The sequence below is a fragment of the Heteronotia binoei genome, chromosome 3, assembly GCF_032191835.1.
Source record: "Heteronotia binoei isolate CCM8104 ecotype False Entrance Well chromosome 3, APGP_CSIRO_Hbin_v1, whole genome shotgun sequence".
Lineage (NCBI taxonomy): Eukaryota > Metazoa > Chordata > Lepidosauria > Squamata > Gekkonidae > Heteronotia > Heteronotia binoei.
In genome coordinates, this window is record NC_083225.1 from 26445801 (window position 1) to 26470191 (window position 24391).

The following is a 24391-nucleotide window of genomic DNA, read 5'->3' on the forward strand; positions in this document are numbered from 1 at the left end:
GTCGCCATCTCCTGATGGTAGTCTGGCCACTGTATTTTGGGCCGGTTGAAGTTTCAAAGGCAGCCCCACACACAGTTCCTTATGATCATCTAACTTAGATATGATCAGAACATGGATTACCATGGTCAGATTGCACTTTTTGAGGAACTGTGAACCAGCCAGAGCTGATAAAAGGTTTTGTGTACCACAGAGCAGCCCTGAGCCTCCAACTGTAGGCCAGGATCTAGTGGTACCCCCCCCCCCGAAATACAAACCTACTCCTAGAGGGGAGTGCAACTCCCTCCAGGACAGGCTGACTCTGCCGTCTCTGAGCAAGCTTCTCTGTTGACTAATGATGCCTTAGTCTTGTCTGGGTTGAGCTTCAGTTTACTGACTCTCTCATCCATTCCCATAACCTTTAGAAGGCACCTATTCAGGGCTTCCACAGACCCACCTGGCCTAGTTGTTAAAGAGAAATAAAGTTGGGTATTATCCACATATTGATGACATCTCCATCCAAAACTTTACATGACCTCTCCTAGCTGTTTTATGTAGATGTTATGTAGTACGTGGGATAAGATGGAACCCTGTGGGATCCCAAAGCATAGGATGGGGTCAAGTAAGACAGAACCACTGAAAAGCAGTGCCCCTAACTTCCAGCCAGCCTTGCCAGAAGGCTACCATGTGTCAATTAACCACAAACAAGGTCTCATTTCTGTCAGATTCAGCCCTCATAACAAATGAGTTTGACACCCCTGTGAGAGACCTCAGCCGGAGACCCTAGAGCAGGGATGTCAAACATACAGTTTGGAGGCTGAATCAGGCCCTTGGAAGGCTCCTATAAGGCTCTTGAGCAACTGTCTGTCATCTGCTTCCTTCTCCCTATATCTTGCTTCCTTCTGCATCACAGCTTGCTTTGCAAGGTTTGCTCAATTGCACAGGAGCTACAGAGCAAGTCTCTGTTTTCTCCATTGGTTGAGGCTCATCCCTTGGGGAGAAGGGGGGGGGGGAGAGCTTGCTTTGCCAAACTCTCTCAATTGCGCAGCAGAGCTGCTGAGCCAAGCCTCTCTTCTTTCTATTGGCTGAGGCTCCTCTCTCCCCTGGTCCCCTGGGGAAGGAAGGAAAGAGCGAGAGCTTCCTTTATCCAGTTCCCTAGATCCCATGGGAGCTGTACAAAGAAAGCATCTTTAAGACCGATGAGTGCTAACATTTGAAGCCTGTTTTAATGTTTAAAAGGATACATTTGTGTTTGTGTCCTTTATAAAATTTATATATCTGCTACTTAATCTTAAATAGGTACACACATGGCCCAACCTGACATGACCTGGCCCTACAAGGTCTCATTTATGTCAGATCCGGCTCTCATAACAAATGAGTTTGACACCTCTGGCCTGGAGAGGGGGCTGCCAGTCTGAGCAGACAATATTTCCCTTGATGGGCCAGAGGTCTGATTTGGTATATAGCAGCAACATGTCTGTTCATGTGAGTCCATGTATTTCCTGGTGTCCTGCTGTAACACCAGAGCATGTTCTAGACTTGGCACTGGAGAGCCAGTTTGGTGTAGTGGTTAAGTGTGCGGACTCTTATCTGGGAGAACCGGGTTTGATTCCCCACTCCTCCACTTGCACCTGCTAGAATGGCCTTGGGTCAGCCATAGCTCTGGCAGAGGTTGTCCTTGAAAGGGCAGCTGCTGTGAGAGCCCTCTCCAGCCCCACCCACCTCACAGGGTGCCTGTTGTGGGGGAGGAAGGTAGAGGAGATTGTGAGCCGCTCTGAGACTCTTCGGAGTGGAGGGCGGGATATAAATCCAGTATCATCTTCTTCTTTCCTCGGGTAAAGTTTTTGCAACGGGAGTTTAGCATAGGCCTTTGCGATCTCTGAGGATTCACTGTGACTCTTTTGCAATGCAAGGCTAAGTGCTTTGCATCGGTCTGCTGCAAATACTTTCTCTGAAGGACTGTTAACTGGTTGTTGTTTGCTTGAGCCACCGAAGCCAATTTTGTTTTATCAGTTTTGTGAGAAGCAGTCACTGCCTTTAAACACACACACACACACTTTACCACTCTGCTGTTGCCACTCCTGGAAATGAGTAACAAGCAAAGTGGCAACACAGTATATTACAGACCAAAATCAACACCACTGTGTATACAGACAGCAAAGAATTTATAAATCCAAATTTGAAAAGTCTCTTCTTATTTTCCAAAGATACCTTATACACAGTACAAAAATTCCCAAGAGGGGTGGATTCCACAATACAAATTTCTAACCAGTTCTTTCACTGTTGTTCCATACATTTTTTACAGGAAAGTTCCTTGTTGAAACTTTCATTTAGAGCATAAGTTCCTAGTCCTTCTTGTTGTGGCAAATCCAATCCCCTAGAATAACAGCTCCAAAGGCTTCCGTCTTCTCCTTATGTTCCTGTCGACTTTATGGGTCACGTTTCGCAGAGATGCTTGATCACAGAGCCATTCTGCAAATTCAATCTTTTGACATCAAAACTAAGACCGTGCAGTCACAAAAGGCACAAGCCTCAAGCAATGTCCCCTCTAAGCTGTGGAGTCTTATCAGCAACAATGAGCTACTGGCATTAAAGTTGTGAGCTACTGCATAAATTAGTTTGCTCTGGGGCCATTTTTCCTGAACTGAGACAAAAATGTGTGAGCTGGAGGCAACAAAAATGTGTGAGCTGGAGGCTAAAAAAATGTGAGCTAGCTCACACTTAACTCAGCTTAGAGGGAACACTGGCCTCAAGGTACGTGACTGGATAAGCGTGTGCCTTAAAGTTGATAGGCACGTAAAGAGGAGACTGGAGCCTTTGGAGCCATTATTCTAGGGGACTGGATTTGCCACAACAATGAGAAGGCCTAAGAACTTATGCTCTAAATGAAAGTTTCAACAAGGAACTTTCCTATAAAAATTGTACGGAACATTGGTGAAAGAATTGGTTAGAAATTTGTGTTGTGGAATCCACCTCTTTTGGAAATTTTTAGACTGTGTATAAGGTATCTTTGGAAAATACGAGACTTTTCAAATTGTGAAGTGAGTCAGTATGTTTCTCCTACTCAGACCCAGTGTTGGAGTGACTTATTACCCATTCAAAGTATAGCCTACCTTGTTTTCACACTGACACCTTTAAATACCTGCTTTCAGTTTAGCATATATTGTTACATATTTGTCCTCTAGGATGTAAGGTAACTCATTTGCACGAGTTCCCGAAACTGACATGACAATTGTTTCAAGCAAAAACAGGCAATTTGAGGCTTGCTTAGATCTAAGCCAGAGCTTCTGAATTAACACTGGGCGAATTATGATTGTACATAAGGAAAATGGTTTATTCTTTAGAGGCCGGGAAGTCAAGGTATGTAAGATTTATAGGAAATGTAAAAGGCACTTATACTGTATTATCTCAGATGCTGAAGGCTAAATGATAAGGGAAAACAAAAAAAGTAAATGTATGTTTTCCAAAGAGCAGAAGTCTTTTTCAGGAGGCTTCCCAAAGGTTCAAGGGCTGCTCTCAATTCAAAGGAAACACATTTCTGTGCTGACTGGCTGGCTCAGCTTTAACACGTGGTGTGTTTTTAAGTATACAGGGATGTCAGTGAGGTGTGAAAGCCAATCAGGTGTGCCTGTTAGAGTGTTGGGTTATGCTCTGGGGGACTCAGGTTTGAATCCCCCCCTTCTGCCATGTAAACTTACGGGTGACTTTTGGGACAGTCCCACGCTCTCACCCTAACCTCTTCCTCACAGGGTTGTTGCTGTGAGGATAAAATGGAAGAAAGGAGAATTCTGTTAAGGCACTTTAGGTTCTTATTAATGAGAAAGGTGGGGTATGAATTAAAAATAAATAATACCTGGTTAAGGAAATATCAGATATATTTTATCTGTTTAAGCATTTTATACCTCACTTTTCCTCATGGTTTTAGGCAGTTTACAGTAATTGTTTAAAAAAAAAATCCAGTTAAAACCAAAAATGAAATAACCAGGGCTTTTTTTATAGCAGGAACTCCTTTGCATATTAAGCTACACCCCTCCTGATGTGGCCAATCCTCCTGGAGCTTATAGTAGGCCCTGTAAGAACAGCCCTATAAGCTCTTGGAGGATTGGCTAGGGTGGGGGGGGGGGGCGGCAGGATGTAGCCTAATATGTAAAAGAGTTTCTGCTACAAAAAAAGCCCTGGAAATAACAAACCCCAAACCTTTCCCTTCCTCCCCTCTTAAAAGATGCCTGCCAATTAAAACCCCTTCAAAAGCTCTGGCAAATAACTAGGCCTTGGAGCACCTTCTGATGATTTCCAAAGAGGGGGCTTCCCTCACCTCTTCTGGGAACCATTCCACAGATCAAGAGCCATGACAGAAAAGGCCTGAGCTCCAGCCACTGCTAGGTGAGCTGTGCTAAATGGCAGGATACCCAGCAAATGGCTGCTTGAAGACCAGAGTTGGTGAACAGTGACATATCGAGATGGCTCTTCAAATAGGTGGTTTCAGTGTTCCCTCTAAGCTGAGCAAGTGTGAGCTAGCTCAGTTTTTTAGCCTCTGGCTCACACACAAATTTTGTCTTAGCTCAGGGAAAATGGCCCCCGAGGAAACCAATTTATGCAGTAACTCACAACTTTAATGCCAGTTGCTCGTGAAGTAGAATTTTTGCTCACAGGACTCTCCACATCTTAGAGCAGGGGTGTCAAACTCATTTGTTATGAGGGCCGGATCTGACCTTTTCGGGCCAAGCCATATATCTGTGTATCATAAAATGTAATGCCAGGTAGCAGAGAGAGAAACTTTATATAGGACACAGACAAGATTTTTTAAAAGCTTAAAATAAAACATACTTAAAATATTGGCACTCATTGGTCTTCAAGGTGCTTTATTTGTATCTCTCCTGTGTGATCCAGAGACCTGGGCAAAGGAAGCTCTGGGTCTTTCCTTTCTTCCCCAGGGAACCAGGAGGGGGATGAGCATCAGCCAGTAGAAGGAAAAGAGGCTTGGCTCAGTAGCTCTCCTGTGTGATTGAGAGAGCCTGGTGAAACAAGCTATTTCCCTCCCTTCCTCTCCAAGGGAGGAGCTTCAGCCAATGGAGAAAATAGAGGTTTTGCTCTGTAGCTCCTGTGTGATTGAGCAAGCCTGGGAAGGCAAGCTGTTATGCAGAAGGAGGCAAGAGAGAGGGAGAAGGAAGCAGACAACAGCCAGTTGCTCAGGGACCTGATAGGAGCCCTCCATGGGCCTGATTAGGCCCCCGGGCTGCATGTTTGACACTCCTGGCTTAGAGGGAACATAGTGAAGGTATTTGGGACCCATGTATTTGAAGGATTGTCTCCTTCCGTATGTCCCTTGTGCCAGCTATGGTCTTCAGGCAGCCATCTATTGACCATCCCGCCACTCAGGGTGGCGCATCTGGTATTTTGGGGTGCTTTTAAATAAAAAGTATAGTTTATCTGGCCATTAGGGATGGGCATGAACTGAATTATGAACCAAAATTAATCATGACCTGGGCCTGGTTCATGCTTTGTGAATCTGGGTTCATGCCATCCCACCCTCACGAACTTCTCAGGTGGTTCATGTCGGCAGACATGCTGGTGTTGGCAGCGGGATTTGGAAAAGGCATATTTAAATCTCCTTAAATGTCTTCTCCAAGTGCAACATGGCTTGAAAAAACCATTTATGGGGATCCCTTTAAATGGCTTTTGCGAGCTGCATCACTGCCATGGCGTGTCTCACAAGTGAACTGAGAAGGCATTTAAATGGCTCGAACTGGTTCATTAAATGGAAAGGTTCACGGAGGTTCACCATGAACCTCCATTTTCCTGGTTTGTGGCTACTGCCCATCCACTTTCCACTCTAAAGTAAGTAATGTTTATAATAATCTGCATGTCTTATTACACACTTAAACAACTTTTTTATATGGATCCTATATATGCCAAAGCTTCTGTGAGTTCTTGAAGTTCTTGCCTGCAATAGGTTTTATATGCAGATGGACATGGAGGATTACAACATTCTTCTGGAGCAGCCTGATGTAATTGCCAGGAACTAGTTGCATAGTTGGTGGGACGAGATCAAAGATCGAGTGATAGCTATAAAATCGATATTGAAATCCAATATACATCTAGATGGGTTTGTCACAGTTCCAGAGCCTTTTAACTTGAACATTTTTACCTAAAGCAAGCTGAACAAGCAATATGGAAACTTGGGAATTTAATGGTAATATTTGGTTAAAGCCCAAAGACTTGCAGATAGAAGAAATCTGGTGTCTTGTTTTGTTGTAAAAAGATAACTGATACATTTTTTGCTCTTCTCTTGTTTTTTCTGTTTTTCCCCTTCTTTTTTTCTTCTGTACCCCCTTTCTTAAACTTTTTAATATGGATCCTATATATGCCAAAGCTTCTGAGTTCTTGAAGTTCTTGCCTGCAATAGGTTTTATATGCAGATGGACATGGAGGATTACAAAATTCTTGTGGAGAGCCAGTTTGGTGTAGTGGTTAAGTGTGCGGACCCTTATCTGGGAGAACTGGGTTTGATTCCCCACTCCTCCACTTGCACCTGCTAGCATGGCCTTGGGTTAGCCCTAGCTCTGGCAGAGGTTGTCCTTGAAAGGGCAGCTGCTGTGAGAGCCCTCTCCAGCCCCACCCACCTCACAGGGTGTCTGTTGTGGGGGAGGAAGGTAAAGGAGATTGTGAGTCGCTCTGAGACTCTTCGGAGTGGAGGGCGGGATAGAAATCCAATATCTTCTTCTTATCTTCTTATCCTTAAGACCAGGGATTGCTTTGTAGAAAAATAGGTGGTGGAGCTCATCCAGGGATTGTTATGCAGCTGCACCTACTATTCAATGGACGAGGTGGAACTCTCAGAAAGGTTCAGGAGCTGCGCTTCTGTGAGCTCCCACTGAATCTGAGGCCTGCTTAAAACTAATAAAAAGTTAAAATGCAAACGCCTGATGTTTATTCTATGTGGCTCTTACGTTAAGCGAGCTTGGCCACCCCTGACCTAGAACAATATTTCTCAATTTTTCATATTCCACACATTAAAGAACTTGGGTCCCACCGTGATAGGGGTTGCCAGGTACCTCCTGGCAAGTACTGGGAGGGTGGGGGGACATAATTACGGGCAGCAAAGAGAGGCCTAGGCCAGCATTGGCAGTGACGTCATTTCTGGCTTGCGCCGGAAGCGATCTCGTCACCTCACTGGCAACATGGGAATACTCTGGCATTTGGGAAAAGACTGTTATGGGAGAAAACCTTGGAGGTTTTTAGACAGAGACTAGATGGCCATCTGACAGCAGTGAGGGTCCTGAGAATTTAGGGGGAGGTATTTGTGAGTTTCCTGCATTGTGCAGGGGGCTGGACTAGAGTCCCTTCCAATTCTGTGATTCTATGATTCTAAGTTGTTTTTACCATATCTTGCCCAAATACTAGATTGTCCTGTGTTGTGAATAGGTCACCTCCAGTGCGCTCTGGAAGAGACATTGCCAATGATGCCAGTGTAGGCTTTCTTTTGCTGCTGGTAACCCATCCCGCAAGCCAGCTGATCAGTGCCTGGAGGAGGGACGGGTGGGAGCCAGGCAACCCTACACCACGACAGAAACAAAAGGCCTACTTTTCTCTGAGAATAACATATGGCTAATAGCCACTGATGGACCTCTGCTCCATATTTTTGTCCAATCCCCTCTTGAAGCTGTCTGTGATGTAGCCAGTCCTCCCAAGAGTTTACAGTAGGCCCTGTAAGAAGAGCCTTGTAAGCTCTTGGAGGATTGGCTACATCAGAGGTGTGTGTGGCCTGATATGCAAAGGAGTTCCTGCTTAAAAAAAAAAAAAAGCCCTGACTACTGTACCAAAAGGTCAAGGATGGGCAATCTGCAGCATGTAGGATTGGTATATTTCACTTGCAGGTAGACATTGTGGGGGGAAAGTGAGTCTCACAAAAGCTCAGATAGAAATAACCAATTCGGCTTTAGCCTTTGTCCTGGTCTCATTGTCGGCTCCCAAGTTTGCATGGGGCATGGAGCAGGCAGAAAACGTACAGCCTTGCTCCAGGGATGCCAATGAAGAATCTGGGAAAAAGAGCCGCCACGAGGGCACCCTGTGAAGAAAGGTGGAAGCGCTAATTGTGGAATGTGTTGATGTTAGTCTTCAAAGTGCCACTGCTCTTCTTGTTTTATTTTGCTGCAACAGAGTAACGCAACTACTCCTTTGCAAATTGTTAGCAATTTCCCCCCAACGAACTACTTCTGCATCCCACTCATGGTATGTGTATCATCGGTTTACCACGACTGCTTTAGAAAACTCAGAAAAGTCTGCTCTGCTTTCTCTTTTTCATAAAAGCTTTTATTTTGTAATATTTTTTTCTGTGCAGCTTGTGGGGGGTGGGGGGGAGAGTAGCTTAGGATATTTTTTTCATCCCCCAGAAGTAGCTCTCATTAAAGAAAAGGTTGGTGACCCCTTGATAGGAGATCCATTCATTCTTTCTGGAAATGACGTGCCATGTCCTCTAAACAGTAGCAGAACTCTGGTTTCAGAAATAGCTGCAACGTCAGTGGGTATGCATCAACCGTACCTGCTGTGTTGAAACCTTCCATGAAATCTAATTAGCTGAAATGCTCAAAGTTAGCAGCATATCTTCTATCCAGACGCATGGCTCAGTCTAGGCCCAGCTTGGCTCCAGTTGTTTCATCAAGTACTGATGTAGGGGGAGATGTTCCTCTGTTGCTCACCGTTGGTAATAAGGGATTAGCGAGAGTGATCTTGAAACCAAGCAAGCTTGAGAAGTAATTCAGTGCAGCTCTTTTTGCATACGCAAAGTAGAATCTCTCCCCATCCCCCCATAACAGTCCTTTTTGTAGAGGTAACAGTCACTGTCTTTATACCCGCTGATACATTGGTTCAACTGCACGTCAGTGGCAGCAGTTTTGTTTGGATTTAATCAGCTCATCTAGCCAATTTACTAGTGTGTGTGGCCTAGTATGTAAAGGAGTTTAAAAATACTTTCTGTTTTTAAATGGCAGAACCAAACCATTAGCCGTGTACACCCTCGGTTTAAACAAACAAACTTCAATTTCTTTCACATCCTGTTTTGTAGGAAGGATTCTAAACCGTTTCTCCAAAGATATTGGCCACCTGGATGACTTACTTCCCTTAACATTTCTGGACTTTATACAGGTAAAAGCAGAAAGTGTTGTAGAATCTGATGTTGTATTTATACTCTCTCTCTCTTTCTCTCTCTCTCTCTCTCTCTTTTCCATCCCCTCTCAGCATTTCAGCTGGGTTTTAATGAAAGAAATTTTTTAAGAAGGGTGTAGTCAAAGTGGAGTGCAGGGGGGGAAAGGAATGAGCAATGGGGGGGGGGAAGGGTGGTGTTGGCTCCCTCACAGTTTACCATCATGTCAGGGTTTCTGTACGTAGTAGCTACATGCTTGGTAAGTTGCACCTAGTTTTGCCTCGGAGCTATTTGGCAAGCTTGCCGCAGCGTTATGAAATATGTCCACAGTAAAGAAACAGTCAGCTCACATGAAAAGATAGCACCGATTAACCTAATTATGCGTGTACTTCCTCAAAGAAGCCAATGTTTACCACACTGTTTGGGATTAAAACAGGTGGGGCTATTTACAAAGAAGAGATTAGCAATAATAGGGCTGAAAATAATAGCTGTAATGAGAACAAAAGAAAGAAGTTGTTATAAATACAAAAAAAGAGAGAGAGCAGTTTAAGTGCAAAAGTGTCGGGGGAAGTAGGGAGGAATTAATTCTGTGGCAATGAACTGGCTTGCTAATGGCTTCTCCACCGGCAAAACTTGCGCCTCACTTCCCCGTAGACTGTCTCACGGCCTTGTCTTGGGATTCCTGTTGTACTCAGATCTTTCAGTAGCTTGAATCTGAAGTGGCATTTTTATTCACACAGAGGACTACAGGCAGACTTTTCATTGGCAGGGCTTTTTTTGTAGCTTGAACTCATTTGCATATTAGGCCACACACCCATGATGTAGCCAGTCCTCCTGGAGCTTACAGTAGGCCCTGTACGAAGAGCCCTGTAAGCTCTTGGAAGATTGGCTACATCGGGAGTGTGTGGCCTAATATGTAAAGGAGTTCCTGCTACAGAAAAGCCCTGTTTATTGGTATGCATAGAAGAGTAATGTGCAAGCCCTGTAGCATCTTAAAAGTCCAACACAATTTCTAGGGTATAAGCTTTCAAAAGTCAAAGCTCTGATAAAGGGAGCTGTCATGAGCCCTGACGAGGAGGAGCTGGAAGGGTTAACAGACCTGGAAGAGTTGCCAGCCAGTTCCTCAGCTGAACAAACAGCAGCTGGCCCATCAACCACTCTCCAGGCACCAGTGTCAGCTGTTGACGATCAATCTCCTCCAAGCTCTCCTCCTCCCATCTCAAGAGTTCGAAGCAGGCTTTGGAAAGAACTTTCAGAGTGAAGACATGAGGAATGCCGATGCTTCAGATCTCTCAGCCCTGACTTCTAGCAGAGTCACTGCCACCCAGGGAGCAAGTTGATTGGGACTCCCATACAGCTCCCACCCAGGAGTCCAGGACCTGGTAACCTTATGGAAGCAACAAGTCCATTCTCTGGCTTCCATCCACGCTCCTTCCTGATCCTGACCTGCTTGATTTCCTTGGCACCCTGACCTTTTGGCTTTTGGACATTGACTTCTGATTCCAGTTTGTGATTCTGCATTGGTTACTTGGCTCCTGCTTGACTTCCTGGACTTTGACCTTGGACTGGCTTTGGACTCCTGCCTGCCTGCACCCTGAGAACAGGAGCTTTGACTCTTGAAAGGTTATACCCTGGAAATCATGTTGGTGTTGAAGATACTACCAGACTCAAATCTTCCTATTCATGTTGTACACAACCTTTTACATAAAGTTCATGTGTTATCAGTGTCTGTTCATGTGATCTCACCCTCCCCACCCTGTCATCTTTTATGAGGAGGACGGATTGCATAGATTTGGTGGCCCCACAATCAGGGATCAGAATAAAAACCCCACGGGACAGAATGGGGTGAGAAATGGTGCCATGATTGATAGTATGTGAGGCAGGGTGAGGTATGGTGAAGTGAAAAGAACAGGCTGGGGAAGGGATAGCAGAGACTTGCATGCTGTGGCCCCTTATGGTTCTTCTTCCAGCCAAAGTGATGTTCCATATCAACAACCCGCCAGGCTGTAGAATCCTGTTGCTAACTGCTAGAGCAGTCTCTGGAAAAACTGCAACCCTCCAGGATTTAACTCTAGATGAGAGGGCTGACTTGGCAGGTATTACTGAGACTTGACTTGGGGAAGAAGAAGATGAAGACGACAACATTGGATTTTATTCCGCCCTCCACTCTGAATCGGCGTTTCAGCGTGGCTCACAATCTCCTTTATCTTCCTCCCCCAGAACAGACACCCTGTGAGCTGAGAGAGCTCTCCCAGAAGCTGCTCTTTTAAGGACAGCTCTGCGAGAGCTATGGCTGACCCAAGGCCATTCCAGAACTGTTCTACAGATAGGGGGCAGTCTTGGAAAATGGCAAGCTGAGATCATCAGAGCAATGGTCCATCTAGTCCAGCATCCTGTCTCACACAGTGGCTTACGTTCTGAATAAAACTAAGTTGGTCTTAAAGGTGCAACTTGACTCCTATTTTGTTCTACTACTTCAGACCAACACGGCTAACTACTTGGATCTATCTACAGTAGCCAACCAGTTTCTGAATGGCCAACAACAGGGCATAGAGGCCGAGGCCTTCCTCTGGTGTTGCCTCCTGGCTCTGACATTCAGAGGCTTAGCGAATGTGGAGATTTTCCTTAGTTACCATCAATGTTCCCTCTAACTGCAGAGTCTTGTGAGCAAAAATTCTACTTTGTGAGCTACTTATATTGAAGTTGTGCGTTACTGGCATTAAAATTGTGAGCTACTGCATAAATTGTTATGCTCTGGGGTCATCTTTCCTGAGCTAAGACAAAAATGTGTGAGCTGGAGGCTAAAAATCTGTGAGCTGGCTCATGCTAACTCAGCTTAGAGGGAACACTGGTTACCATCAATACTTTCTCTAAGCTGTGGGGTTCTGTGAACAAAAATTCTACTTTGTGAGGCACTGGCTTTAAAGTTGTGAGGGAGCAATTTGGCTACTGCATAAATGTGTTTGCTCTGGAACCATCCTTTTTGAGCTAAGACAAAAGCGTGTGAGCTGGAGGCTAAAAAACTGTGAGCTAGCTCACATTAACTCAGCTTAGAGGGAACACAGGTCATCATGGCTAGTAGAAAACCAGAGTACTGTCAGCGGAAGAAGGAAATTGTCACATAGGAACGTGGAGGGAGAGATTGTCCTTCAGATATGTGGACCCCGGGTCATGAAACTAGGCATCAGCGACTGATGCGTAGCCTGGAATCTAATTGGCAGCCTGTGTAGTGACCTCATAATGGGAGTTATATGGTCTTGTGCCAGACACATCACTGCTTAAATCAAGAATAAATATTCAGCTTCTCCATACATGACAAAGACAGAAGAAAATTTCATTTGGATGTCCATTCATTGGGCTCAGTGGATAGGTGGATAAAAGAATAAATACCAGTCAGCAGACAACATGGAGAGAGAGACATACAGCTCACATAAATTGAAACCAGTGAGTAGTCCACCAGCTTGGACCAATGATCACATGGTTTGTGCGTGTGTGTGTTGTGATGGGTTTTATATAATAATTGCGTTAGCAAAGGAGTTCATCCAAATAAAAGTGATACTTAACACTTAGGGAAAGCATAACTGTACAACAAAAGCAGGGAAATACAACACTTTCCCTATGAAGAAAGGTTAAAACTCTTGAGGCTTCTTAGCTCGGAGAAACGTCGAGTGAGGGGTGACATGATAGAGGTTTACAAGATTATGCACGGGGTAAAGAAAGAAGTACTTTTCTCCCTTTCTCACAATATAAGAATTCGTGGACACTCGATGGCATTGCTGAGCAGTTGGGTTAGAATGGATAAAAGGAAGTACTTCTTCACCCAAAGAGTGATTAGCACATGGAATACACTGCCACAGGAGGTGGTGGCAGCTACACCCATAGATGGCTTCAAAGAGGGATTGGATAAACATATGGAGCAGAGGTCCATCAGTAGCTTTTAGCCACAGGGCTGTGATGCTCTGTATTCTTGGTGCCGGGGGAGGGCAACAGTGGGAGGGCTTCTTGTGCCCTGACCCCACTGGTGGACCTCCTGATGACACCTGGGTTTTTTGTGGTTGTTTTTTTTTTTGGCCACTGTGTGACAGAGTGTTGGACTGGATGGCCCATTGACCTGATCCAACATGGCTTCTCTTATGTTCTTAACTCACCATTACAAGCAAAATCCAGAAAGCTTTTGATAAAGTTCCTCATCAAAGGCTCCTTAGTAAGCTTGAGAGTCATGGAGTAAAAGGATAGGTCCTCTTGTGGATCAAAAACTGGGTAATTAAAAGGAAGCAGAGAGTGAGTATAAATGGGCAGTCTTCGCAGTGGAGGACGGTAAGCAGTGGGGTGCCACAGGGCTCAGTACTGGGTCGCATGCTCTTTAACTTGTTCATAAATGATTTGGAGTTGGGAGTAAGCAGTGAAGTGGCCAAGTTTGCAGATGACACTAAATTGTTCAGGGTGGTGAGAACCAGAGAGGATTGTGAGGCACTCCAAAGGGATCTGTTGAGGCTGGGTGAGTGGGCGTCAACGTGGCAGATGAGGTTCAGTGTGGCCAAGTGCAAAGTAATGCACATTGGGGCCAAAAATCCCAGCTACAAATACAAGTTGATGGGGTGTGAACTGGCAGGGACTGACCAAGAGAGAGATCTTGGGGTCGTGGTAGATAATTCACTGAAAATGTCAAGACTGTGCGATTGCAATAAAAAAGGCCAACGCCATGCTGGGAATTATTAGGAAGGGAATTGAAAACAAATCAGCCAGTATCATAATGCCCCTGTATAAATCGATGGTGTGGTCTCATTTGGAATACTGTGTACAATTCTGGTCACTGCACCTCAAAAAGGATATTATAGCATTGGAAAAAGTGCAGAAAAGGGCAACTAGAATGATTAAAGGGTTGGAACACTTTCCCTATGAAGAAAGGTTGAAATGCTTGGGGCTCTTTAATTTGGAGAAACATCTACTGCGGGGTGACATGATAGAGGTTTACAAGATAATGCATGCGATGGAGAAAGTAGAGAAAGAAGGACTTTTCTCCCTTTCTCACAATACAAGAACTCGTGGGCATTTGATGAAATTGCTGAGCAGTCGGGTTAAAACGGATAAAAGGAAGTACTTCTTCACCCAATTAACATGATTAACATGGGGAATTCACTGCCACAGGAGGTGGTGGCTGCTACAAGCATATCCAGCTTCAAGAGGAGGTTAGATAAAAATATGGAGCAGAGGTCCATCAGTGGCTATTAGCCACTGTGTGTGTGTGTGTGTATACACACACACACACACACTCTCTCTCTCTCTCTCTCTCTCTCTCTCTCTCTCTCTCTCTATATATATATATATATACATATATACATATAATTTTTGGGTGCACTGAGTGACACAGAATGTTGGATTGGATGGGCCATTGGCCTGATCCAGCATGGCTTCTCTTATGTTCTTATGTAAACCCAGCTGGTCACTATAACCACTGTTTCTGCCTTTAATGGAGTTCCATCCAGCCACCTTTGGGTTCTTTGTGGCAGTTTGCCTCTAAATTTTCTTGCAGATAGGAAAGAGTGAATCGAGGGGGATACACATTTTCCATGGCAACAGTTTATGTACCAGCTGGGAAACCAGCCTGGTATGTTTTGAACCCTTGACTCTGTTTTCTATGTTCTTTGTGCCCTGACTTTGGGAACTGCCACCTTGAGCCAATAGGAAAGGTGGTGTATAAATATTTGACTAAACAAAAACTGCTCATTCACTTTTAATGTGACTGCTATGGTCACATTTGTATTGGCATCCGTTGCTTTTCTGACATTGACTGGTGCTTTATCTGATACAAAATCATATTCTGAGGAAGGAGGTGAAACAGTTGATTTAAATACGGGTTTTTAAAAAGCAGTGTTTACTCAGTGTTAACACAGTCTGTGTTTTCCATTTCTCCTGAAAGTAAACATTGACATAGCAATCTACTGAGTGGTATCCTTTCTTCTTTAAAAAAGGAAGACTAATCTTGTCAGCAGTATTTGGGGGAGGGGGGGGGGAGAAACCCAACGTTTCCTACTGCATCGTGTCCTGTTTTTCAAGGGCTCTGTGGTTCAACAGATTTTAGGAAACTAGCCGTTTCTTAAATCTATTTTATAAGCTTTCTTTCATCTTACAGTTCTATCTTTCCAACACAATATATTAAGCTTTTAAACTTACAGGCGTACTAAACTATTCAAGAAAATCTACTCTGGACAAAAAAACCCCCCTTGCAAACTACCATAGCAGACTGTCCCACTCAGTTGTGTCAATTGCATTGAAACAAATACTAAGCTCTCCATGCAGTTTTGTAGTGCCAGATGGCAAGGTGCCCTTGGTAAGCCATGACACTTTGTATTGTTGGCTGTATGAACCTTTATTAGAACAACTGGCTGTTCCATGCTTGTATCTTACAGTCATCTTGTGCTAGATTTATAGCCTATTAATTTGTTGCATCAGACCTAAAAAACAGGTGCGCACGGCAATTAAACCATGCAGTTCAGAGCGCTCACTTTTTTCCGTGCAGCTTTCTACCATGGAATGTTGTCTTCCTCACTCAGATAGAAAGACTGACCTCCTCTTTGACCAGTTGAATTTTATGACAATAGGCAGGATATATATTGCTTGATTTGTACTTTTGTTGCAGAAGCCGTGGATCCCTCTTTCTTAGCTGTGGTTGAGAGACTGGCAGTGCAGTCTTATGCAGTGTTGTTCCAGTCTCAGCTCGTTGATTTTTGTAGGCTTAGATTGGATTAACTACATAGGATTTCATTGTGGGAGTGGGTTTGTACAAATTCTCCCCAGCTTCCCACAGTGACCTTGCTATTTAAGCGTTTTATATGTAGCACCCTTTAGCCATTGTCAATGTGAACCAGGATTCAACCAGCAATTTATATTGTATGGGGGAGCGAGACAATAATTCAAAGCCTCGTATGATGCCAATAACTGGAATAAGAACCCTAAAGATTTGCAGAGAGTGGCGCATATGCTAGGTGACATTAACTTGCAGGTATGTACAGAAACCAAACCCTCAGGATGCGTAAAACATGGATTCCGATGTCGCTACACTAATGCACAGAGTATGGGAAACAAACAGGAGGAACTGAAAGTCCTAACACAGGTTGGACTTCGCCTGAAGCTCTGGTAAGACCTCACCTGGAGTATTGTGTTCCGTTTTGGGCACTACATTTTAAGAAGGATATAGACAAGCTTGGAACGGATCCAGAGGAGGGTGATGAAGACGGTAATGGGGCTGGAGATCAAGTCCTATGAAGAAAGGTTGAAGGAGCAGGGCATATTTAGCCTGGAGAGGAGGAGGCTGAGAGGTGATATGATCACCATCTTCAAGTACTTGAAGGGCTGTCATGCAGGATGGTGTAGAATTGTTTTCTGTGGCCCCACAAGGTAGAACCAGAACCAACGGGTTGAAATTACATCAAAAATGTTTCCAGCTCAACATTAGGAAGAACTTCCTGACATTCAGAGCGGTTCCTCAGTGGAACAGGCTTCCTTGGGGGGGGGGGGGCTCTCCTTCCTTGGAGGTTTTTAAACAGAAGCTAGATGGCCATCTGACAGCAATACAGATCCTGTGTATTTAAGGTGAGTGTGAATTCCCTGCATTGTGCTGGGGGTTGGACTAGATGACCCTGGAGGTCCCTTCCAACTCTATGATTCTATATCAGATTTGACCAAACCAGGTTCTCCATATTGCCTACCTATCACATGGGCCAGTATTCTAGACTCCTGCTGGTTTCTGTGTGCTCTTAAAGTTGTGAAGATTCTGAATATTTGATTTGAGTTCTAGCTACAAATCACAAGTTTCCTAGTTTAGGTCCCAGAGTCCCTGGGGGTTGTATCCTGCTGCTGTGAGGAGACAAGTCTTAATCCTTCCAACCAGCAGAATATTGTGGGAAATTATATTGATCTTTTAAGGTATTATTAGTCTTAAATGTGTTCTATTGACATGGCTACATACCTGAAACTGTCCTGCAACAGAAGGGCTCTTGGGCCAAAAGAAAGATTTGGACTTTCTAACCAGAGTTGCCCAGGGTAGCCTGGTCTAGTCAGATCTTGGAAGTCAAGCAAGGTCGGCCCTATTTAGTAGTTGGATGGGAGATCACCAGGGAAGGCCAGGATTATGACACAGAGGCAGGCAATGGCAAACCACCTCTGAACGTCTCTTGCCTTGAAAATCCTATGGGGTCAACATAAGTCAGCTGTGACTTGATGACCCAAAAAACCAACCAAACAAGAAGTAGTAGTATATAAGCAATGTAAAAGCATTTTGTATAGTGTCATATGAAGGGTTCATTCAGGGATATATGAATTTATCCTTCATACCCATGCTTTTCATATATTTTGTTTGGCCTAAGATTCTCTTAGATGCCTTCTTTCTAGATATGTGGTATGGCTTGCCCTCCATTCAGCCCTTCTTTCTATATTTTACCTCAGTTGAATATTGGCAGTACTGATTTAGTTGATGTATGTTGAGCTGAATTGTGAAGGACTGCTGGTTTATTTACGTCTGCAGAAGCCCAGCTTTGTACAAAGGATAACTGTTATGGAATATGATAGAGATCCTTTGTCACTTGTTTTGTTTGCAGGTGTCTTTTATAAGACATCCTCTAATCCCTTCAGGAAGAAATATTTTCTCCTTCTTAAAAAAGAGAGCGAGAGAGAAAGGAATCAGTATTAACTAAGTATAAAAGCGCTGAGCCTCTCCCATTGTTGTTGATTCTTTGAGGGACATTTCCCAACAGTCATTGTTCAAATGGTTGTCAGGAGGAATCAAGTGAAACTCGGTAAACAATGCAGTAACTGGTTCTTCTCTCACTTTGTGTGGAGAAGCTTTTCTTGAGAGGATTTGCATCGAAGAAGTGGTCCATTTTCTGAGTTATCGTTTGGTCATTGAGAAGCCTTCCAGCCTTTTTTTGCTAGTCAAGCAGTTGCATATTTCAGTTCTGCACAAATAAACCTGGCCTGTCAGGACCTTGGGATGCTTCAAGAAATGCACTGAAGAGAATTTAAAAAATAAAAATAAAAACTCTCTATGGATACCATAGTGTTACTTTTAAGCCTTTCAGAGCCAGGAGTGTGAATTTTAAGAGAAATTTAAAATTTCCATAGTCATATTGTCAATCTGCTTGTAGCACAGTTGTAATTATGATTAGCATAGGAGGCTTTATAGGAACAAAGAGTTTTAAGTGATTTATCCCCCCCTCTCCCATTTTGCTGCTTTATTAGTTGAAACCAGAAAGTCACATACAGCATGATTCTGTTCACGCTTACCTAGAAATAGACCCCTCTTTATCTAGTGGGCCATAGCCATGAGTAAATGTTCACAAGATTTCAGCTGTGATCTGTGCACATTTTGAATTAAGCCTTCTTGTACCCATTGGGATTTAATTCCAGTCAAAAGAGGGGATTTGAGTGAGAAAGAGATGTTGTGAGACATACAGAAGCTTTTATTTCATACATATGAAGCCTTCTTGTTCCAGAAGTCTTGATTTAAACTGTTCAGAAAGCTTTGTGACCTGTAGAGAGCTTTAAACATGGCTCTCTTGGTGATTCTATTTAGCAACTTCGAAAAATATTGCCTCTTAAATTATTCTGGTTGTGTTTGTCTCAGTCTTCCATTTTCTCCCCCCCCCCCCCCGTTATCTCTTCTCTGTCTTTTTTTGAGAGTAGATATTGATAAACTACAAATTACAGTTGTTAATTACAAAACATTTGTTTTTTGATGTTTTAATTATACTGCATTTTCCTAGACCAGAGAGCTGCTTATTAGGTTAATTTATAGGACATTTGAAACTATTTTGCCCATGAACTTTTATTTCTATTTCACCCCGCCCCCCCTTTAAAAAAAAAGTTGCATTTTTAAAGCCTACCTCAGACTTTGCTTTGTTTCTGAGAGAACATTGTGTGCTATCCGCAGCTGCCCTTGGAAAAAAAAAGGGCAGTGATTTATTGAAGCAAGTTGAATTGAAAACTCCTTTTTTTCTCCCCAAAATCAACAGCTTGACTGAGTTTAAATAACTGACTTTTCATATCCTTTCATCGCACACAAAGACCTAATCCTGAGACTACTTGAGCCACCAATGTGGGCTGTGGACAAGACCACCACTAGAAATGTCACTCCCTTCTCACCGCACACAAAAACACATTGACTGCAGCTTTATGAAGTGAAAATGCCGAAGAAAAGGAAAAATGCGAGCGAGGTGGCCACAGTCATTTCTTTGAAATAAAAAGGCTGCTGCATCTGGATATTAAGAACAAAAAAGCGCCTAAGACAACAAGAATAGCTCTGGGTCACTCGCTTTCATAAGTTCGAAGGAGTGGAACTGCTTCTGTTAGTTTCACTACCACTGACCCTTATATTTTGTTGTGTGGAAATGTCAGGGAAAGTGTGTTGAAGGCATTCCGGCTTCTCTTTGCTTCCCATTTACTTTGTCATTTTAAGATATTCGCAAGTGTTTCTTCCACCATTTTCTACTTTTCTTTTCTCACCTTCTCTGTAAGGGCATGTGAGGAAAACTGAAAATGTCATCTTGGACAACTAATGCAAGTACTACTTTGGGGCTGGTTTTCATTTGCAAGCTTAATGACACAATCATCCTTTCTCCACCTAACCTACCCATACCTGCCCCCACTTCTGGGGGGGGGGCGGAGTTGCAGTCACACAATTCTTATAGGATTCTGTGAAACAAATAGGCAAAGCACCATGATGTGAAATTACTGCCACAATTTGGAAAGCTATCTAAGTATTTCTGCTACTTCTTTCCTGCCAAAGAGGTTAGATTCCTAGACAACCTCTGGCCCAGTCTTTCCTGCATCAATGAGAAGTAGACAGATTCCCTATCTGGCACCAGTAATCTGGTATGAGTTAATGTGCACAGCATCTTCCTGCTCTCTACCTGCTCAACCAATTAAAGATGGCATTGACAAAGAAAAGTTCTAGTGCATGCCAATCTACAGTGAATAAGAGCAGTGTTCCCTCTAAGCAAGTTCCTCTGAGCTAGCTCACAGTTTTTTAGCCTCCAGGTCACACATTTCTGTTTTAGCTCAGGAAAAATGGCCCCAGAGCAAACTAATTTCTGCAGTAGCTCACAACTTTAATGCCAGTACCTCATGAAGTTGAATTTTTGTTCACAAGAGGGAGTATCGGATAAGAGGCTTGTTAAATTTATCAATTAGTTAAAATTACGTCAGACTAAGACAACTAAGGATGACTAAGACAACAGAGAGTTGGAAGCAGAGGAATACCTTTGCACCTCTTCACATTTCATATTGTATAGCGGGTTTCCCCAACATGGTACCCGCCACTACTTCCCCTTGGTGCCTGCCAAACTTCAGAAAGAGGGTGGAGCCATTGTAAGGCATGGCTTATTGGTTGCCCTCATTCAACCAATTTGGTGTAGAGCCAGTTTGGTGTAGTGGTTAAGTGTGCGGACTCTTATCTGGGAGAACCGGGTTTGATTCTCCACTCCTCCACTTGCAGCTGCTGGAATGGCCTTGGGTTAGCCATAGCTCTGGCATAGGTTGTCCTTGAAAGGGCAGCTGCTGTGAGAGCCCTCTCAGCCCCACCCACCTCACAGGGTGTCTGTTGTGGGGGAGGAAGATAAAGGAGATTGTGAGCCACTCTGAGATTCGGAGTGGAGGGTGGAATATAAATCCAATATCTTCATCTTCTTCAATGCAAGGGCTTTCCACTGGAAGATCAAAAGGTCTAGTGAACACCTGGGCTTTCCTTAGTCAGTGTGTGTGGTTCTATTTCTCTTTCGTACTATCCTTCATCCCAGAAGGTGTGATAAGGGGATATTCCATTCATTCTGCCTCCTGTGGCGGTCATTTTGAGGTAGTGTTTACCACCCCCTCGCAAAATCTCAAATGTGCCTGCAAGTCAGGGCTGGCCCTAGACTGTCTGGCACCCTAGGCAAAGCTAACTTCTGGAGCCCCACCCCCAACTGATACCATCACCGAGTCACGTGGGGGCACCCAATTTGGCACCCCCAGAAGGCCGGCGCCCTAGGCAATTGCCTAGTTTGCCTAATGACAGGGCTGGCCCTGCTGCAGGCTCAAAAAGATTGGGGACCCCTCTTGTCTAGGCATTCGCTGGAAACTGTAAAGCATGAATATGGCACACTCACCATACAAATCAGCTTGACAGAGTTAGGATTGTCTGTGGCTCTGTGACAGACACAGGTTTGCTGCAATGTAATGTGTGAAATGCCTCCTACTCAGAGTAGACAGCCCTGACCTTGGTAAATGAAGGGTCTGATTCAGTAGAAGGCAAACCTTCTACTGTGCCACATATTTGCATTTAATTCAGGCTTCAAGGAAGCATTCTGGGCTACCCTAACTTGTTCTGCGTTTGTTTGTTTTTTTGCATTATAAATTTCCTTTTGCTTGGAGCGTTTATCCTTTCGGAACATTTTATAAAATAACTTGCCATTCTGGTAACATAGCTGTGGAGGAAGGGGGAAGAGAAAAAGAAAAGACCAAGCAAGGTCATTAACATTTCTAACACCTTCTCTGCTGCTCCAAATCTTTTAATTCTCCTGTCAGTCATAGAGTGTAACAATCCTGTTCTAAATGGTGATAAAGTACAAATCTTCTAGATTGCCTTGAACTATTGATATACTAAAGATATGACTTAACTATGCTTACAAACAAAGTAGGTTTTTCCCGTTTGGCAAAAAGATTTCTCTTTTTGATTCAATGGGGGAGGGGGGAAGTCTTTAAATATAATTTGAATTGCCAGAGTATGTTTAGTGCTGTTGCATCTTGGTACATAAATATGCATAATGAGTTAAACAGATCTGGGTACAGGACTCTGTTACTGGCAACAAACAAAACACACACACCCCTTGCAATGTTCTTGTAGGTATTTGTGCACATTTTGTATGGAATTATTTCACTTTTCATGAGATCTAAAAACAATACACGGGCTCATCAGCAAGTCTTCTGGCAGATGAAGTAGTGTTGATAGCAAAAAAAATTATTTCCTTGCTGGCCAAAAAATAATAGCTTCTAGGGAAATGATGAATGGTAGTCTTTGAAATAGGAAACAAATTCAAATACTTGGAGTAAACCCAACAATAGTCACCTGGTTGGTTGTGGCAAGTAAGAACATTTTTTAGACAACGAGACAGTGAACTGAAAGTTGTTTCTTCAGTCTCACCCCACTTCTGTTTAAGAACATAAGAATGTAAGAGAAGCCATGTTGGATCAGACCAGTGGCCCATCCAGTCCAGCACTCTGTGTCACATAGTGACCAAAAATCCAAGTGCCATCAGGAGGTCCACCGGGGGGCCATTTCTTCATGTGAAACTCCTGGTCATGTTTTACGAAAGCAGAACATCCCAAATTTGCTTTGAATTTCACTTTAGATTGGGGTTCTTCAAACTTCTGGTCATAGGCAGCATGGCAGCTGCCACTATATTTCTTGGTGCCCACTTATTTCTCACCCAAACCCAAGAGTCAGTCCTAGTTTTCTTCTGTTTCACTAGGAGATGTTTCTGAAGAGCCCCAAAGTGAATGAATTTTAAAACAGCTGTCTCTGCATTGGAGAATATTTGGCTTCGAACCTCTGAACACTTTGAGAACCTCCTGGCATTTTGTGATTGGTCCCCCGCCCCACATACACCATAGCCGTTATCAGCACTTTTTTATAGCGGGAACTCCTTTGCATATTGAGCCACACCTCCATGATATAGCCAATCTCCCAAGAGCTTACAGGGCTCTTAGTACTGGGCCTACTGTAAGCTCCAGGAGGATTGGCTACATCAAGGGTGTGTGGCCTGATATGCAAAGGAGTTCCTGCTACAAAAAAAGCCCTGCCAAAACAAACAAAGAGTCATGGCTATAAATTATTGGCACTAACCAACAATTGTACAAAAATATATATAATTAATATTGTAAGAAGAAGAAGAATTGCAAATTTATACCCCTCCCTTCTCTGAATCAGAGAGGCTTACAATCTCCTTTATCTTTTCCCCCCACAACAGACAGCCTGTGAGGTGGGTGGGGCTGAGAGAGCTTTCACGGAAGCTGCCCTTTCAAGGTTAACTCATATGAGAGCTATGGCTAACCCAAAGCCATTCCAGCAGCTGCAAGAGGACGAGTGGGGAATCAAACCCAGTTCTCCCAGATAAGAGTCCACATACTTAACCACTACACCAAACTGAATCAATGAAGAACAATTTAAAGTGTGCTAATAAGCATTCCACAACAACTTAATGCTTGTTTTTTCTTCTTTGACTTGACAAAATCCTGCTGGAAACGGGAACCAGAAATCAGCAGTTCAAAATTCCATGAATTCCACTGCAATCATTTTAGTGACTTCATAATGAAAACCAGTGCTCTTCTTTTCATTTTATGATGAAAACCAGTGCTCTTCTTCAGTGATTGTCATGGAGATGAGACTGTGTCCCAAATTTCTGAACTAATCACGGGGCTGCAGGCTGGAACCCGCCATTTCACATGTTGCTTCGTCAGATATTCAGACTGGGGTTGTAGGGTTGCATACACATTCATATATTTACACTCCGTTCTCAAACATGAAGAGTCAAAGGATGTTGGCTCCTCCCAGGACATCCAGATTCAACAATATTGGGGACTTCTGCTTTATGAAAAATGTGTTGCTGTGTTTTTGATGTGTTTTAATGGAGGAGAGAGGTATAGGAGAAAAATAGTTGCGTGCATATACATCTGTGTATAATGTTTAATTTGTGTATGTGCATACAGTTTGTCCTTTAGATTCCTGCTCTTACAATGGCAGCGTTGTGAGAAGTGCTTCCATTTTTTAAGGATGCTATTCAACCTGCATGGGAGAAAGGACTGTTGGGAAAATAGGCAATTAAGTCCCTCTACTTTTTTTTTTTAAAAAAGATGAGCTTAGTTGGTATTTATACATAGCACTGTCTGCCTTTGGAGATAACTTCATTAAGAGTTCATTTGCATGCAAGTTTGATTTTCCAAAATGCACAAACGTTAGAGTGATCCGCCCTATTGTAAATTTGATAGTGATCAGATGCTGCAGACTTGTCTGAAATTCCTTCCAAAGATGGAGTCAGACTTCCATCTTAGTCATCCAAAGAACTTTCCCTTCTAATTTGCATCCCAGTTTTGTTGTACTAATAACATATAGCTTCCCCTTCAGCAGTTCTAGTGCTGCAACTGAGTGTTGTAGATTAATATAACCAGAGAAGAACCAGTTTGGTGTAGTGGTTAAGAGAGGTGGACTTTAATTTGAACAGTGGGGTTACTCCTCCACATGCA

At 43.5% G+C, this 24391-nt stretch overlaps 1 protein-coding gene across 1 annotated transcript in view; it reads left to right on the forward strand.

Annotated features, from left to right (window-relative positions):
• Positions 1 to 24391, forward strand: part of ABCC4 (ATP binding cassette subfamily C member 4) — a 232981-nt gene that overhangs the window by 122670 nt on the left and 85920 nt on the right. Inside the window, exon 20 of the mRNA XM_060233613.1 lies at positions 9041 to 9120. Coding sequence (XP_060089596.1) covers positions 9041 to 9120 — 80 coding nt within the window. The remainder of the gene's footprint in view (positions 1 to 9040; positions 9121 to 24391) is intronic.